Source organism: Urtica dioica, chromosome 3, assembly GCF_054948205.1.
Source record: "Urtica dioica subsp. dioica isolate 48M chromosome 3, U.dioica_male_clone48M_v1_H2, whole genome shotgun sequence".
Taxonomy (NCBI): Eukaryota; Viridiplantae; Streptophyta; class Magnoliopsida; order Rosales; family Urticaceae; genus Urtica; species Urtica dioica.
This window is the reverse complement of record NC_142758.1, coordinates 36,011,691-36,029,149: the sequence shown is the minus strand read 5'-3', so window position 1 is coordinate 36,029,149 and position 17,459 is coordinate 36,011,691. Positions and strand designations below refer to the sequence as shown.

Genomic DNA, 17,459 nt, shown 5'->3' with positions numbered 1-17,459 from the left:
AACGATTTTCAAGCTCATATTTTTAAATTACATGTACATCCATATCTTTGACCATAGCTCTGATACCATTTTTTGGAATTGATCTAGGGTTTAAGAAAAAGTTTAACGCTTCGGTAAGCGGCGGAATTTTAAAAAATTTCTTTTACAAGTAAAACAGTTTTTACTAACCTAGACAAAGAGCAAGCACATGTAAATAAAATTAATATGAGCATAATAAATTTACTAACCTCTTTAGAAGCTTGAACGTTGATAAGCCTTCGGAAGGTTGAAAACGTTCGTCTCCCTCGTTGCACGTCTTTCTTCCTTTCTTCACTAACTCGAGTAACCACGAAAGTTTCTATCACTAAATCACTCAAGATAAAAAGGAATTAGTGTGTGGGCACTTTTAAACACTACGACTTAAGAACGAGTCTTGAAGTGGAAGAGCTAAACACTAGGTCAAATGAGGACCTAGGTGCCAAAACAATAAAAACGAAATTGAATAGAGAGAGAGAGAGAGAAGAGGGGCGGCCAAGTCTAGAGAGAGAAGCTCTCAATCTCTAAAACTTTGGATGAATGAAATGTGGAGAATGAGGCTCCTATTTATAGGAGAGGTCTCACCTTCAATAAGGTAGTTTCCTCTTCTATAGAATATCACATATTGATGAGCCAATTTCCCCTTTTCTTTCATGAGGCACACGGCCAAGACTTGCCAAGCAAGTCCTTGGATTTGTTTCCTCTTTTATTTGCTTCTCCCTTGACCCATGTTGGCGAATTCCCTCTTGCCTCTTTCAGGAAATTTGTTTTCTCTTTTTATTTTGGCAAGTATCTTCATACATTCATGCACAAAATATTCTCTCTTTCTTTGGGTATGTTGGGCGCCCATGTTGTCTAGAAAAGGCTTCTAGAAGCTTTTCCATTTATTCATGACAACATGAAAAAAGACCCATTAAGAATTTTCAATAAAATTCCTATGAAATGAAATTAATCCACAAGGCCCAATAAATCTAATTTTGGCCGAGTGATACTTGTCATCAAATGATCATGTCAAAAAATTTATTGACATTCATTTCATCCTATGTCTCAAAAGACAAAAATACCCTTTTGACAATTTTCGAAAAAACTTGTCTCGTTTTTGTTTTGACTTAGCTTTCAGTTTAACTATTCCTACTTGATGTGATTCGTGACAGTAACCTCATGGATCCAAATGAACAAAGCTTGAGCTAAACACTTGGACTCAAAAGTTCACAAACCTTTTCCAAGTTTAGCTTAATGTCAACTGACTCCACTAAAGAGTTAACACTGAAAATCTCTCGGTTCAAATGAATTTATTTTCTACTCAAGAATTCAACCTAATTTTAATAAGTGGATCCACATAATATTATCAGTGTTTAGCCTTCATGAATATCATCAGCTAGTCGGGTTTTACAAAATTACCATTTTACCCTTCTAGCTGTTATTTCCTCAACTCCTTTGTCGCTTGTGAATAAGTTAGAAACAATGTATTGACGAGGAGCTAACAAGTCACATTGTTTCATCCAAAAGAGTCAAGACTCAATTCGGTCACTGGCCAGTTCATTTATTCACATTCCAAGGTACAAAACATGAGGTGATATATATTGCATTTCAGCAATCTTGTACATGAATTCCATATCTATGAGAACTTCACAAAGTTACTCATGACATTCTCACAACTTAGTATTTCACCAATATGCCTTGTTCGGAATCACATAGTGAGTCCGAACTCTGACTTTCTCAAATGAGAATACGTAAGGTGTGAAATGGCATGTCTCATTTCAGGATTAAGGTAAGCACGATGCAATTCATACGTAGTGACTTCGAGACATGAGAGGTTATATGGTTTGTTCTTATCTTGCCTCTAGAAGTGCACTGGTCAATTCAGTACCTTCGGAAGATACCTAGAAGAACTATAGAGTCTCCAACACTCAATGCCTCATAACCACACATCATAGATTCTTCTAACAATCATACTGAGGTCAATAGTCCTTTGACCCTTAGATTGCGAATGTATCGTTTTAAGCAAACTACGAAGAGTTTGTTCATGCAAATCTACATTTGTCTCTTCGTAAGTTGTTTAGTTTGTTTATGGACTAAAGACTAATTTTTTTATCATAAAGCTTCAAACAGACAAGGAGGAATGAATGAACGTTTCAACTTTTTATTAATGAATAAGCAATTACAAGCAAGAGTCTTCATGAGACTTTATTACATCAAATGTACAATATAAAGGCTACAACTCTTCTTGTGGGCACCATTGACAATACATCAAATGTACATAAATAGACACTACTACTCTTCTTGTGGGCACCATTGACAACATCTCTCTCATCACCAACTTCTTCAACTTCTTCTTCTTTCTTCTTCATGTTCATTCTCAGCATGCGATACCTGCAAAAACAAACTAGGAAAGAAAGAAAAAACCAACAATAGGCAACAACAACAATCCCCATCATCACCAACATCTCATTCGCTCTTCTTCTTCTTCACATGTGCTCAACCGGACAACCACAAGCCACCGAGACCTGTCTCGCACGCGCGCTCTGGCGCAGAAGAAGCAAATCGCCGTGAGCTAGACAAGGACGCTGGACCGAGGAAAGTCACCGGAGAGGACGCCGATGAAGCTATCAGAGGTAAGAATTAAGTCCGATTTCCTCAATTTCTCTCCGAATTTCGTCAAGTTCTTTCTAGAGTTAGAAATCCCTTTCTCATCTCTCTTCTCGGCCGCATTTCTCAGGAGCTTCGGCAAGCATTTCAGACGGTGAAAGGAGAAAGGATTTCGTTTGAGTGGTTTGATTCCTCAAGTTAGGTAAGGAAATTTTTGTCTCATCTAAAGAATTCCAAAAATTAGGGTTTTTAATTTTAAATTTTGGTCTTTTCAATTCTGATTATTGTTTGATTGTATTAAGGTGTTGTGGAATGGTCATGCTCTGTTTATGTTGAGACTTGATGGATTTCGGATTCTTGATGAATTTTGTCTCTGAAATTTATGGTTACCCGTGCGTTTGGAAAATTGGAATTGAGAATTTCTTCACTATTAGTCTCGCGTTTTGGTTGCATTTGAATTGTTGATGTTGATTCTGAGTTTTCGAATTTTTGATTTCGATTTTTGTTCAGTGATGATTCAGGTTGTTTGAGAGGTTTACTCGTTGATTGGTTTGGCCGACTTTTTCGGTTTTGTTTGTTCGTTCGAGATTGTTTTGGTTTTGTTTGGTTTTGGCTTGACTTTGTTTGGCTGGTCCTTGTTTGGTTGGCTGCGTGTTTAGTTGGTTGAATGTCATGTTGTCTTGAAACTCGGTCGAATAAAAGAATTGAATTGAATCTGAGAACGTTTGAAGTTGTTTACGTTCCGATTTTGATTTTGGAACTCGATTGACATGTTACGATTGTGTGAATTTGAGAATTTTCTTGTTTGGAATCTTTTGATTATTTGATATTATGGTTCGTTTATTAGTCGGACTCTCGGAATCTTTCAGATCTCGTGGTGAGACCAAGTGATTGGATTTTAGGATTGAGACTGGTTTAGAATCGTGAGTTGACTCAATATTCATGTTTGAATCTCGCATCTTTTTCGCAAATCGATTCGGGACGAGCAAGTGCCGACATGATCGAGACCATCGAAGCCGGAGATAGAAAAATCAGAAAATAGTATATCCTGATCTACCTTGTGAGTTTTATCAATCGCTTTGTAGCGTTTAATACTCTCGACTTAGATCGTAGATCCAATTATTTTGATATTCTTTTTAAATAATTGTGAATTATTTTTAAACATGTTTGGATATTTAGTTTCAGTTAATAATCTGGAATTCTCGGTTTGTATAATTTCATATTATTTATTTATTTAAGACCCATTAAAAATAAATTATTGGAATTTCATTTAATACTTTTTTCGGTACGAAAGCTTACGGGTCTTAAATAAGGATTAATTTCTGAAAGACCGAGAATTACTAAATTAAATTCTCAAAACTCGAAAGGACTTGTAACGAATCCTGAAAACGAACCTCAATCTCTTCAACATTTTCGAATCAAATAACTAACGATATCTCAACTTCGGATCCTAGTTCTCTCGACGCTCCAGGACGTATGAAGTGTCTCAACAAGTTCCATGGCGAACTATTCCGGGTAAGTGCCGAGACCTAAGTCAACTACTTACCAACAGAATAACTATGTTTACGTGCCTTTACGTGATAGTAAACAAGAGTAGGTGAAATCTTGAAAAAGGAATAAACTCAAAGATTAAGGCTTCGGCCACTTTTCTTGAAAACTTAGTTCGGATTTTCCCGATACGTTCAACCATAGAATTGTTGAAACATATTCATTGCTATGTGATATAATTATTCCTTAAGTTCTACGTTTCACCCGTTAAACTTGGGAGACATGAGAGCATTGGTCGACTCTTAGATTCGAATCGAGGGTAGAAGTACCGGGAGTCACGTCGCGAGTCTTCAACTTAAAACACTAACGAGCATAAAAGAGAAATGATTATTCTTCCGGGATATATCCCGAGTTGCTCTCCTATAAGTAGCATAAATGTATACTCTGAGTGTTGCATAGCACCCAAATCATAATGAACTATTATCGGTGGTACTATAAGTCATTGACTTGTACAGAGGACAATATCGGTCCAGATGGCGCTAAGTACCCTAGGGAGGGTAAGATCGTCGCAGAAGGATCGGATCGGAGCATTGTCACGGCCACAAAAACCAATCGAAGCCTCCCTCTAGGCACCTGGATTTCAATGTAATCAACGTCACCTCGGCACGAGAGATCGATCAATATCCAATCTTCCAGTCGGGAGTGATCCCTGAAACAATTGGAACCTAATCCTCTACCACCTCCAGGCGGACCTCCACCGAGATCCTTTCCGATCGGTCCCAATGAAGGTCTCCGCATGAAATCAATTGGGATTTCAGATAATGGAAAATACAATCAAACAAACGACCATAACTCCAATGGGCATGGGATTTCAGTTTCCTCCCACAGGAAACCCTAGCATGAATGAATTTGAAGAATTCAAAGAAATGATGGTAGCTGAACTAAGGGCAGTCCATTCAAAGTTCCACAATGCGAAGAGCTCAGCACCCGAGCTTGATCGTCTTGTCGCTGAAACATGGCGAACTCCATTCACCGACAAGATTACTGGGGTATTCATTGGTGACGCTAGGAAAGTTCGGCTTCCATGTTACGGTGGCACCTCTAACCCAAAAGCTTTCATAACGTACTTGAAGATCGCTATGGGGCGAGCTCAGTTGATGGAACACGAACGAGAGGTGGGCTACTGTCAATCGTTAGAAGAAAACCTCTTTGGACCCGCACTCGAGTGGTTCTCCAGACTAGAGGAAACCTCCATTGACAATTTCCCATGTCATCAGCGGCATTCCTTAAACACTATTCCCTGTTTGTGGAAGACGAATCCACCATGAACGACCGGTGAACATACAGCAGTCAGAGGCCGAGTCTCTGAATGATTTTATGAGCCGATTCAAAGGCATCATGACAAAAATCTCAAACATAGACAATGACTCCACCCTGACTGCTCTTAAAAATGGATTATGGCATGATTCCCGATTCCGCCTTAAGATGACCGTGAATTGCCCAGTAACTATCAAAGATGCAATTCATCGAGCTTCAAACTTTGCAAAGACTGAAGAAGAAATAAGCTTGCTAGCTAAAAAAATACACCGCCAACATATTCAGGACAACACTCCTCACTCAAAAAATCATAACGCGCCCCCCGGCTTCTTGTTTAACATGAACGACGAAGCAAAGGAGGACAAGTTCCAAGGGAAGAAATGGACCCAAGACCCCGATGCATATTGCGATTTCTATAAATTTAAATCCACGAAACTATTAATTGTGATACAATGAGGAAAGTCTTGCCGAAAAATACGCTAAAGGCGAGTTGAAGGACATCGACCTAGGACTACCACCCAAGAAGAAAACCTTCGCACCTCGTGGACGGGGCAATCTTTCGCCAAAAAGAGAATAACCGGATGAGAGTTCAAAGAATTTTGTGCTTCTGTTAAAAACCAATAAGGTAAAGCTATTAAGACCTTTTGATCTGATCGGGGAGTCGAGTTCTTGGATACTGAGTTCACCGATTATTTTCTTGAACATGAGATTGTGTCGCAATTATCGGCTCCTGGTAACCCACAAAAAAATGGAGTTGCTGAAACAAGAAACGGAACACTATTAGACATGGTAAGATTCATGATTAGCTATTCATCACTCTCAACACCTTTCTGGGTTATGCTTTGCAAACTGCTGTATTTTTCTTGAACATGTTCCTTCTAAATCAATATCCAAAACCCCATTGGAATTATGGAACTGAGCTAATCCTAGCTTGCGTCACTTTCGTATATGAGGTTTCCCCGCTCACGTCTTGAAAAAGAAGGTGAGTAAACTGGAATAAAAAACAAACTTATGTTTCTTTGTTGGATATACATAAGAGACTAGAGGAGGTGTATTCTATGATCCTTTGGATAAGAAAACCTTCGTTTCTACTCATGCTACATTTCTTGAAGATGATTATGTTAAAACACATAAACCTCGTAGTACGATTGTACTCGAGGAAACAATTTGACAAACCCCAAAGACTAACGTCCGAGGGGAACCATCTCCACCTACAACTGATGTGAGAGTGGGAGATGAAGAAGAAAACACAGATGTTGGTCCAAGTGCTACATTGTCTCGTCATAGTGGGAGGGTCTCTAGAGATCCTGACCGATATTTTGGCTTTGAAGCAAACGTTGTTGCATTGGATACGAGCGATGCCAACCCCGCATCATTTAATGATGCAATGGTCGATTTGGACAAAGATAGATGGCTAGAAGCCATGAATCAAGAGATAAAGTCTATGCACTTAAACTCAGTCTGGACTCTTGTACATGCACCCGAACAAATTAGACCAATTGGGTGCAAGTGGATCTATAAGAGAAAGAAAGGAGTTGATGGACAAGTCGAAACCTATAAGGGTTTCACCCAAAGACGATCAAGCTCGGGTGCTGAGCTCTTCACATTGTGGAACTTTGAATGGACTGCCCTTAGTTCAGCTACCATCATTTCTTTGAATTCTTCAAATTCATTCATGCTAGGGTTTCCTGTGGGAGGAAACTGAAATCCCATGCCCATTAGAGTTATGGTCGTTTGTTTGATTGTATTTGCCATTATCTGAAATCCCAATTGATTTCATGCGGGGACCTTCGCTGGGACCAATTGGAAAGGATCTCGGTGGAGGTCCGCCTGGAGGTGGTAGAGGATCAGGTTCCAGTTGTTTCAGGGATCACTCCCGACTGGAAGATTGGATATTGATCGATCTCTCGCGCCGAGGTGACATTGATTACGTTGAAATCCAGGCGAGTGCCTAGAGGGAGGCTTCGATTGGTGTGTGTGGCCGTGACCATGCTCCGATCCGATCCTGCTGCGACGATCTCACCCTCCCCGGGGTATTGACCATGAGCGGATGGGGGTGGAGTGGCCATGTTATCCAATTGTGCATGGATGGGTCGATTAGTCTCCTCTTAGTGATCGAATTTTTTGTTCAACATGCCCAGAATCACCCTAATCCACTAAGGGATATCAGCTCCCGATTCATAACGAGCTAGAGATGAAGACATGATAAAAAAAATTCGATCTTAACTCGCTTCTTTTCGAGGTTGGTTTTTCCGAAAGTTTCCCACAGACGGCGTCAAATTGTTGATGTCGTTTCCGAGCTTCAACAATCACGAAGAAAGAAGAATATAAAAGTATAAGCGTTTGTTTCGATTTATTAATTATGTGGATCTTGGAAAAACGTCGTATAATAAACAAGAAATATAATTAAATGAATTTATTGAATAAATGAATATAAAAAGTAGGCTATTTATTTATTAATTGGAATGAAATACAAAGGGATGAGCTCGATTGGTCACCAAAATCAATCAGCGAACTCACGATAAGAAATGTTATATTCAAAATACAAGAGAAAAGTGCCTAAATCTTCTTGGGTCGAAGACATTTATACTCGAGCGAGGTCCGGGATCTTCGGAGACACGTGTAGTAGACTTCGTCCTTTATTGCCTCGTCCACTACCACGTCGCTTTCTTGTTTATAGGCAAGATCGCATCCCTTATGATGACCTCGATTTCGTCAAGGCTAGTTGCAGAAATGGGTTGAGTTCTTCATGTTATTTGGGTCGGGCCCAAATGGTCTCATTATTCAATGTTTCGTCGAGAATTAAATATTTGAATATTAGGAATTATTCGGTTTGTTAAATGATTTTCTCTTTTGATATTGGGCTATTCAGCCTAATTTCTTAATGTTCTTGGACCGAATTTATACCCTCACAATAACTATAGTTAATCTTAATTATTCGTAACGATAAAAATAATTAATCTTATTAAATATTACTCGCATAACAATAACAATAGTTAATCTTATTATTAACAGTAATACTAATAATAATTAATCTTATTAACTAATATTAGCATAACTATTATTATTTACATGAAAAATCATTTTCTCAGGGAAAAAAAAAAGGAAGAAAGATAAGCAAAACCACAAGGGAAGATCAGCTTCATCCCTTTGAGCTTTTATTTTGACCATAGTGACCTCAAGTATATTCAATCGTTTCTCTCTTACACGATCATATCATCAATCTGAAGCCAAACCCGGCGACCTCGTGCCCGATGACCGTTCTCGGATTCCATGAGAGAGCCGCCATCATCTACGGTGACTCCGCCACCGTGACCTACAACAAATCCGTGCATTTAGTCCTCCAAATGGATAATATATATTACAGATAAAATAATTACACACATAAATCCTATTTAGTTCAGGTACGCTTATACTATTAAATTTAAGCTTAAATTATGAACATCAGACATGTAAGTTATCTCTTTGATGCATAACAAACAGGACTACAATTTTTCGAAACATAGGATTGTCATAATGAAAATAGATGCAAAAGTAGTATTTTTTTATTGGAAATGGCAAAAATAAAATGGAGGCGATTTAAGCCAAATTCGGACGTTTAGACCCTAACAACGACCTTATGTTGTCTGTTTGTTTTTTTTTTTTAATTGCAATTTTTTATTTCGTGTGTTAATGTGTGTTATGTACCTCTAATTTTATGTTTAATGTCTTCATAGGTTGTGAAAAGTCTCTAGATACACTATAAATTTTGGACTTTTTTTTATGTTAGAGAAGATTATGATAAAATGACAAAAAAAAAAAAAAAACAAAACAAAAAAAAACTTTTGACAGTGTTCTCTCTTTCCTCAAAAAATTCTTCGTTTGTTTGAATCGACGAATTTTTATTGCCAAAATTCCAATATGCCTTGAATCAATAGGTCTTAGGACCTGTAATCTCACATTCACGAGCAAATCAACAGAGTTTGTTATTCCCTTTTTCAGCCCACCCTGATCCTCACTCTTCCAGTCAGGGTGGTGATTCGGAGAGCCTAGAAACATCTAATTTCCCCGTTTCATAATGGATACCAAGTTAAATGTATGAATATTTATTCCCGTGCCGAACATTAAAAAAAAAAAAAAAAAGCTTTACTTTAGGTCTAAGGCCAAAATAAAAAATAAAAAATTAAAATAAAATAAAAAACATGTTGATAAGACATTCAAAAAACCTTGCTTTGTTTAAAGTTCTTGGCACAGAGCACGAATGCCAACAGATTCAGGAAGCAGAGACAAGCCAAGAGCCAAAAGTAGTAATCGAGATGACCCACATTCAGATCATCGGGAATCCAGCCTCCTCTGCCGTCCTCCGCAACGGTGAAGTATGCGACGACGCTTAGAATGAACGAGCTCAGATAAAATCCGATGGAGAGGCTGAGAAACACCAACGCGCTGCACAAACTTCGCATCGCCACCGGGGCTTCCTCGTACAGCAACTCCATTTGGCCCACGTAAGCCAGCATCTCCGAAACACTCATCAGAAAATACTGCGGAGTCTGCCAGAAGACGCTGAGCCGAGCATTGCCCTCTCGGGCGGCCCTTAGCCGATACGTTTCCAACACTGCAGAGGCCGCGAGGCACAGAACGGAGAAGAAGAGCCCAGCACCTATGCGCTGAAGGACTGAAATGCCCTTCTCGTTCCCGGTGATCATCTTCAAGGCTGGGACGATGAGCCGGTCGTAGACGGGGATCAAGATCATTATGAAGACAGCGTCGATGGTGGAGAACGTGGCCGCCGAGACAGAGAGACGGCCAGAGATCGTTGTGTCCATCGTCATTCCTTGCTCAACGTATATCGGGGCTTGGCCCAGGACGACGTAGAAGAGTATCCCGGTCGCCCATATGGGGAAGAGTCGGAGAAGACTCTTGAGCTCTTCGACCTGGGTCGCTGTGCAGAGCCTCCATCGATCGGACAACTCCCCGGAGCTGATCTCCGCCTCTGATTTAACGGCGGCTTTATCGAGGAACCTGCGAGACAAATAGGTGCAGTTGATTCATGTCCGAAGATATCACCTTGAAGGTATGGGCATTGATCAAAGTGTCGCTGAAATCAGGAGCGACATCACTAAAAAAGCGATATCGGGCAGTACTTCAGATTTTTTTTTTCTTCTAGCTTTCACAGGGTTAAGAGATAAGAGAATTACTTGAGAGTGTCGCTGTGCTCGAATCTACAGCTCGGTTCTGTAGCACAACTCTTTTCTTGCGTTTCATACAAGAGATTCTTGTCTTCAGGGACTACGAGGTTCCGTTTACAATATGACGCCACCAAAACCTGGCAAATTCTCGTATAAGGGCTTCCCTTTGGTCTCTGAATTCTGTAAAAAGGAGTACCCGAAAGGAAAACAGCAGTAGCCATGGCCATAAACAGGGCGGGAATACCAAAGCCTAAACCCCACCCTAAATTGTCTTGAATCCAAACCAGGAAAATACTCGATAAAATTATGCCCACACAAATTGTGAAATAATACCAATTAAAGAAAGATGCTTTTTTCACCGATTCCTTCGGGTCAGTTGCATCAAATTGATCCGCGCCAAAGGGGGAGACACACGGTTTAATCCCACCAGTTCCAAGCGCGATCATATAAAGTCCGGATAAAAACACTGCAGATTGACCAATAGTTGACGTCGGACATTGAGAGCTTGTACATTCTGAGGGCCTCAGACCCAGAACTGTGGCTGATAATGTCAAAGCGACCAATCCCTGTATTAGAGTTAGACAACTCGACTCATCAATTCAATCGTTCCCTCTCATTGAAGCTTGCAAGGTTATATCATTCTCTAAAGCTAACCATTGTTGTTGAACTGACTTTCCTTTTAAGTGAGGATAAGTGTTTGATTAATTGGATTGAGATATAAGCATACGGAAAAATTAAACGCACTTGGGTGTTCTCTAGCATCCTTTGTTTTTCGACATGTTCAACTAAAACTACAAGTTTCCTAATGAAGGCACTGAGTGAAATTCTTACTCATATGAAAGACAAGAAGACGATGATTATTGTTACCAGAAAGTACATCACCGTTGAAAGAGCAACGGTCCAATATCTTCCAATAGAAGCATCGGCCAAGACGGCTCCGACGAGGGGAGTGAGATAGCAAGTGCCTTGCCATATCGAAACGTTCTTGGCAGCGGACACATTTCCTTGGTGCAGTTTCCTTGTGAGATAAGTAACGAGATTAGTTGCGATCCCATAGTAGGCCAAGCGCTCACAACATTCGGAGCCTGCGTTACATGTCAATGTTGGTTAAACAGGATTTAGTATTATCACGGAAAGATAATAACACATTGGGGGTTTGAAAAACCACAACCTAGAATGAAAGAGCAAGCTTTCCAATTCCCAGTGTTCTGTTTCAGCAAGGGGTTTCCATTAATGTCAACAGAGCCATCACCGGTATAGAGTCCACTCGCTTCCTTAAATAAAAACACATAACAGTTATTTTCTCTATGAGATTAGAACCCCTCGACCTTTACTTATTTTCTCTATGCCATTTCTTATGAAATAGAGAGCTAATAACCATGCAAATCATCTCATATATGAAAGACCATATTTATTCCCTTTTTTCCATCACCGACGCTTCCGACTTTGGGCCGCTTTCCTAATGATGCAACTATTCATTAAGATTTTTCTAGTTGTGACGTGTTTTTCTAGATATAAACAAAAAAAAATAAAAAAATAAATAAAACAAAAAAAACATCTTTAAATTGTAAAGATCAGCGAAAAAATACAAAAGTCAAAATTAAAAGCTAGAAATATAACCTGCATTTCTGAAAGCTACTTCTAGAAAGCAAAATAAATAAATAAATCTTGTCGAAATTATTTTCATGAATCACCTGCAATTTATTTAAGAATTGAAAAGACATACTAAAATTCAGATAGCCTATAAATATTGAACAAATAAAAATAGGAAAATTGTCAATTCACTGTACTGGTCAAACACTCATCGGAGTCCAACTATTAAACACATCAATGGATAATATATCCCTTTAAAGCCATAGCAAGATTTTCAAACCTTAAGAATCACTATTGTAAACCTTAAGCTGGATTTAAAACGAAATTAATAACACCTTCAGAACATAACACTTTCACACACCTGAAAAAAAAAAAATTAATTAGAAGTCAAACCTGTAGAGTTCGACCGTGTTCCAAGAGCAGTCTTTCACTTTCCGAAGACCCGTCGCTGTCTCTCTTCCGCATGTCTGAATCTAAATCAATGAGATTCCTAAGAAAAACAGAAGAGAGTTTATTGATTCTTTTTCTTTCGGTCGTAGAGGAAAAACAAAAACTAAGGAAAGAAGAGGAAGCCAAAGGTGCGTGGCGACAATGATTGCAGAAAAATATATATTTTATTGAGATTTTAAGGATACCCTGAACTTTAAAAAATTTCTACTAATTTCGTCATCAGCCATTGAGATTCATCTAAATCAAATTGACATAATAAAAAGGGTAATTTAGCAAAATAATTAAGAAATTGCTAAATAACTAAGGTTTTATTAATACTAAATAAATAGTCAGCAGAATTTAATCATGATTTCCCGCCCATTCGTCATTTCCTGATTAATATAAAAAAAAAAAATTCAAAGAAATCATGATTTCCGAGAATCAAGGTAATTAAATCACATTCATAACCGCTCACTTCCATTATCTCTCGTTTAAGAAAAAAAAAGCTCAAAAAAAAAAAAAAACCTCTGGTCTCTTCCCCGACGAAAACATGTCCAACACGTCTGACGAACGATTTCGACAGCAACAAATATGTATGGTATGCAAATGTAGATGTTCTTACTATTTTAACTGGTATTTACTAATTTCCGACAAAGATTTACACATAATGGAAATATAAATCTGGGTTTTTGAGTTCGATTATTGAAAAACATAGATTTTGTGTTAGTCATCTTTCTATGGGATAAAGATTCATATATTTACTGCATAATATATCAATGACTTGTGTATATTTACTAGTGGACGAGTTATACATGGCTTGTGGTCTAATTAAAAGGAAAAATGTGTGCATGTAGATGTCAATGATTTAGGTGTGATGTTGTTGAAAAAGAATATGATGTCTAGGTATTTTAGATGTTATTGTTTCTTTGTTAAAACGTGTATTTACTGTCGAAAATGTCAATTAAAAAATTGTGATGAAGATATTTCCATGTATTTAGTGTTGAATATGTCAAGTTATGAATTTGTTATATATAATGAAATTAGAATAGTAACGCGTATTTACTGCAAACAGGGTTAATATGATTCAACCACGACGGCAATAACAAAAATAACTGTCATAAGAAATAAGACGCTCGCAATAACGTTGTCTACCGAAAACAGTTTGTAAATCATTTTGATAACATTCTGTATTTACACCACCTGACAATGGATTATGGTTTTCCAACCATTGACGTTCAAAAAGCTTAACTGCAACATAACAGTGACAGTAAATATACGTAAATACAATAGTAATTTTATGAAAACTGGTGCGAAAATAGCCTAAAATTAAATATATATATATATATATATATATATATATATACCATAAAATCCTCGGACCATTCAGGAAATTTAAAGAATAAAATACGAGTAATATTTTTAACTATTATCAATGATGGTAATATTATATATTTTCTCAGAATTGACTGGCTTAGTAACACAAGACTCCTTATTATTTGAGCAATTACATAGCTATCCCAGGCTTCGGCTATTTTTATACGTGTTTTATACATATATATATATATATATATATATATATATATACCACCTGATTCATTCAGAGTAAAAAAGGAAGATCAATATAACGACTATTAAGGAAGATCAAACTAAAAAGTAAAGAAATAATCAAAACAGTAAATAAGGAATAAAAATCAAATATATAAGGAAACAAAATAACAATGCACAGCCACGTTAATGCAGTTGCTATATATAAGGAAATAATTAAATAACTAAATCGTGTTCATACATAAATTCGGTTAGTTCAAATTTAAAGTTTCGAAAAATCTTAAAAATTCAAATTTCAAATATTTTCAGAATTCAAAACTCTAAAAGGACAGATTTCGGAATTGAAAAAATATCTAATTGGGGCACGTCATCCGAGTGGCTATTTACTTTATATTTACAAAACTTTGGCTATTTATCAAATCTCAACGTTTGAGGGTTGACTATTTTGCTAATTTTTTGTAATAAAAATGGGTGGACAAAATAAATATATAATCCTAATTTTATACAAATTCAATTAAGAAACTATTGGACCATATTATTGAATATTCATCGTTAAACTTTCCATTTTTATCCATTTAAATCCCTAAAGTTATGTGATATCTAGCATAATTTAGTTGGTAATTCAACATCACTTCCAAAATAGAAATTAGCTGAGGGTTCAATCCCAACAAAATTGTTGTTCGAAACAAAAATCTCTAAGCTTCTAAATTTAAATATAATTCTTTGACAATGAACTGAATTTTACTGATTTTCTCTATTTATTCATTTATTTGTTCACCCCCGGTTTTGATTATGTTGTAATTATTAGAATTATGTTTGATTTATGTGAAACTAAGGTCCTAATGATAAAATTAGAGAAAACTTAAACATTCAGGGATGAAATTAAAAACTTGAGAGTTTTAAGGAAGAAATCCATAATATTCAAAACTTCAATGTGAAATTCTGTTTAGAGAAAGAGGCAAGATGTCGCACACAATGTAGAGTCAATGTGTCCAACAAATTGCTCTAACACAGATGTATAATGAAATCAGCAGGCGTAAAGTAAAGGACACATAATATTTCTCAATTCGGTGCAACGTCACCTACATCTGGGGCCTCTCTGCAAGTGGAAAGGAATTCACTATCGATTAGTCAATAGTACAGAAAATGACTTATATGAACAACACAAAAATCAATGTCATGGAAACTATTACTACAAGTGATTATCAAAACAAGGACTCCCCATGAAACTGAGACCCCTCTCAATTTCACACTTCAAGCACGCTCCAATGCTTGGTCAGCTTCAAAATCAACAAACGTGAAGGCTTCAATCACCTTGACATAAAACTCAATCTCACAGACACTCAGACTTCTGGAATAGTGTTTGTAGAATTACACCGCTCTTATCAAAATAAATAGTCTCCCGGTCTGCCAATCGTACACGTCTAAGAACCCTAAGTATTTTGGTAAAGCGTCAAGAACTGCTAAAGGAAAAGCACTCGGCCCCAATCATACAAGTCTAGAAGTCAATATAGGGTTTTCTTACCCATAAACACGTGAAGATCATCAATGAAAGTCTTCAGCGATACGCTCTGGCAAAACAAGAAACTTGTCATAATTAAAGTCTGCGCACAAAGAGAAATATGTCTCTACAAATCCTGAAGCATGTTGTCCGACATCTTTCCTTAACAACTTCCAGTAAAAAAATAAGCCAATACATAACGTAAAAAATAGGCAAGCACTTCCAGAGCATCTCTCAATAAAATAAAGTCTCAGCCAAGATAAAAGACATGATACTAAGAGACTAGCTATCAAATAAGTCAAAATAAATGACAAAATGACTACCTCTCCCCCTGATTGCCTAAAAAAACATACCAAAGGCAAGGATAAACCAAGACGTGGGAAGGAAAAATATCAGAAAAGCACAAGAGTACCGAAGCAAACAGCATAAAAAGCATCATAATCAACATAGTCTGAATACACATACCGAAGAGAGAGCAGAGGCTGATCACAAAGAGAAGCCAAGGAATATTCAGATAGTACAAACCAAATTAAGAGACTCTAGAAAGTAGGAGTCCCGGCAGAACCTTCATCATCCGCATCTTCATCTTCCTCATCATCACTATCGGCAACATCTTCTTCTTCGTCCTCATCTTTATCTTCATTCTCTTCATTTTCAAGAGCAGGGCGAGCAGCTGTGTCGATTGAGAGGTAGAAGCAACATCAGTACAAGGTGGAGGAGTCATCACCTTAATAAGACCCTCACAAACAGCTTTCCTGCGAGTAGATCTCTCAATAATCTCTTTGAGAGCAGAGACTTCCTCATAAAGAGCTTTGAGAATTCCACCAGAGGCGACAGATGTCGCGACAATATGCATGACAAGATCACGAGCATGTTTCCCTTCAAACAGCTTATGACTGAAGGTCAGTTCACTTGATTCTTCCCAACAATATCATCAGAACGCAAGAGTCTTTCTTTTGAACCAAAAGAATCCCAGAGATCAAAGAGGGAAAGCCAATAGGAAGCTTCACAGCACAAGACTTGGCATGTTTGACCAAGTGCTCTAAAACAAACTCTCCAAAATCAAAAGAAGCTCGTGTACCTTTGTGATAGATGAGACGGGCCAAGTCAACCATGATGCTTGAAGATGGTAGGGAACCTTTCATCGGCCAAGTCTTCTTCTCGTCATTTGAGATCTCCTTAGCCACAACATCCGTGGAAGGGAGACGGTCAGCAATAATCTTCCCACTACCCAGGAAATCGTTGATCATAGAACAAGAAACATCAAAGCAGTGGCCACGCACATAGACTTTTCTGAACTCTAGACGATGTGGTTGATCAATGGACGCATAAATAATCACAACAAATTCCTTCACTAATTTGGGATAGTAAGGACCTATCCTTATGATAGTCTTGAGCAATTGCGCATCATTCAGAAGCTCCATAATCACATCAATCTTCAGAGCCTCTTTGGACAGCTCTTTCTCAGGAAACACATTCCTACGGTAAACATACATCCACTTCCTCACCCGATCTTCTTCATGGAATGAGGCATTGTCCAGAGGGGCATGAGGAACATCTTTCGGGAGCTTTTGACCTCTAATAGATCTTCTATCAGCCAAGGTCAGGCTCTCCGGATGAGCAAACTCTTCTTCTTCCTCAATATCGCCCAGGACGTCAGTGACATCTTTCTCAATGTTCCTCTATCTCAGCTTCTTCTTGTTTAAACCCATCTTCACATGTTTGCTTTTCTTCTTCTTCTTTGGAGTCTTGGACTTCACAGACTCCACCTCCTTCATAAGACCCTTGTTCTTTACAAGTTTCTACCCAATACT

At 37.9% G+C, this 17,459-nt stretch overlaps 1 protein-coding gene and 1 long non-coding RNA gene across 2 annotated transcripts; one reads left to right on the top strand and one right to left on the bottom strand.

The window, feature by feature from the left end:
* Positions 1 to 2,308: 2,308 nt before the first annotated feature.
* On the top strand, positions 2,309 to 3,621 carry LOC149402659 (uncharacterized). The gene is made up of 3 exons (XR_016295979.1): positions 2,309 to 2,630; positions 2,735 to 2,806; positions 3,474 to 3,621. It is a non-coding gene; the product is annotated as an uncharacterized LOC149402659 (long non-coding RNA).
* A 5,956-nt stretch (positions 3,622 to 9,577) lies between these two features.
* Positions 9,578 to 12,758, bottom strand: LOC149402658 (protein NRT1/ PTR FAMILY 8.3-like). Its single transcript, XM_089610101.1, has 5 exons — positions 12,564 to 12,758; positions 11,749 to 11,851; positions 11,445 to 11,662; positions 10,587 to 11,143; positions 9,578 to 10,410 (listed from the first exon to the last, which is right to left on the bottom strand). Exons 1-5 carry the CDS (start codon positions 12,633 to 12,635, stop codon positions 9,606 to 9,608), a joined length of 1,755 nt encoding a protein of 584 aa, XP_089466227.1. The 5' UTR covers positions 12,636 to 12,758; the 3' UTR covers positions 9,578 to 9,605.
* Positions 12,759 to 17,459: the final 4,701 nt, after the last annotated feature.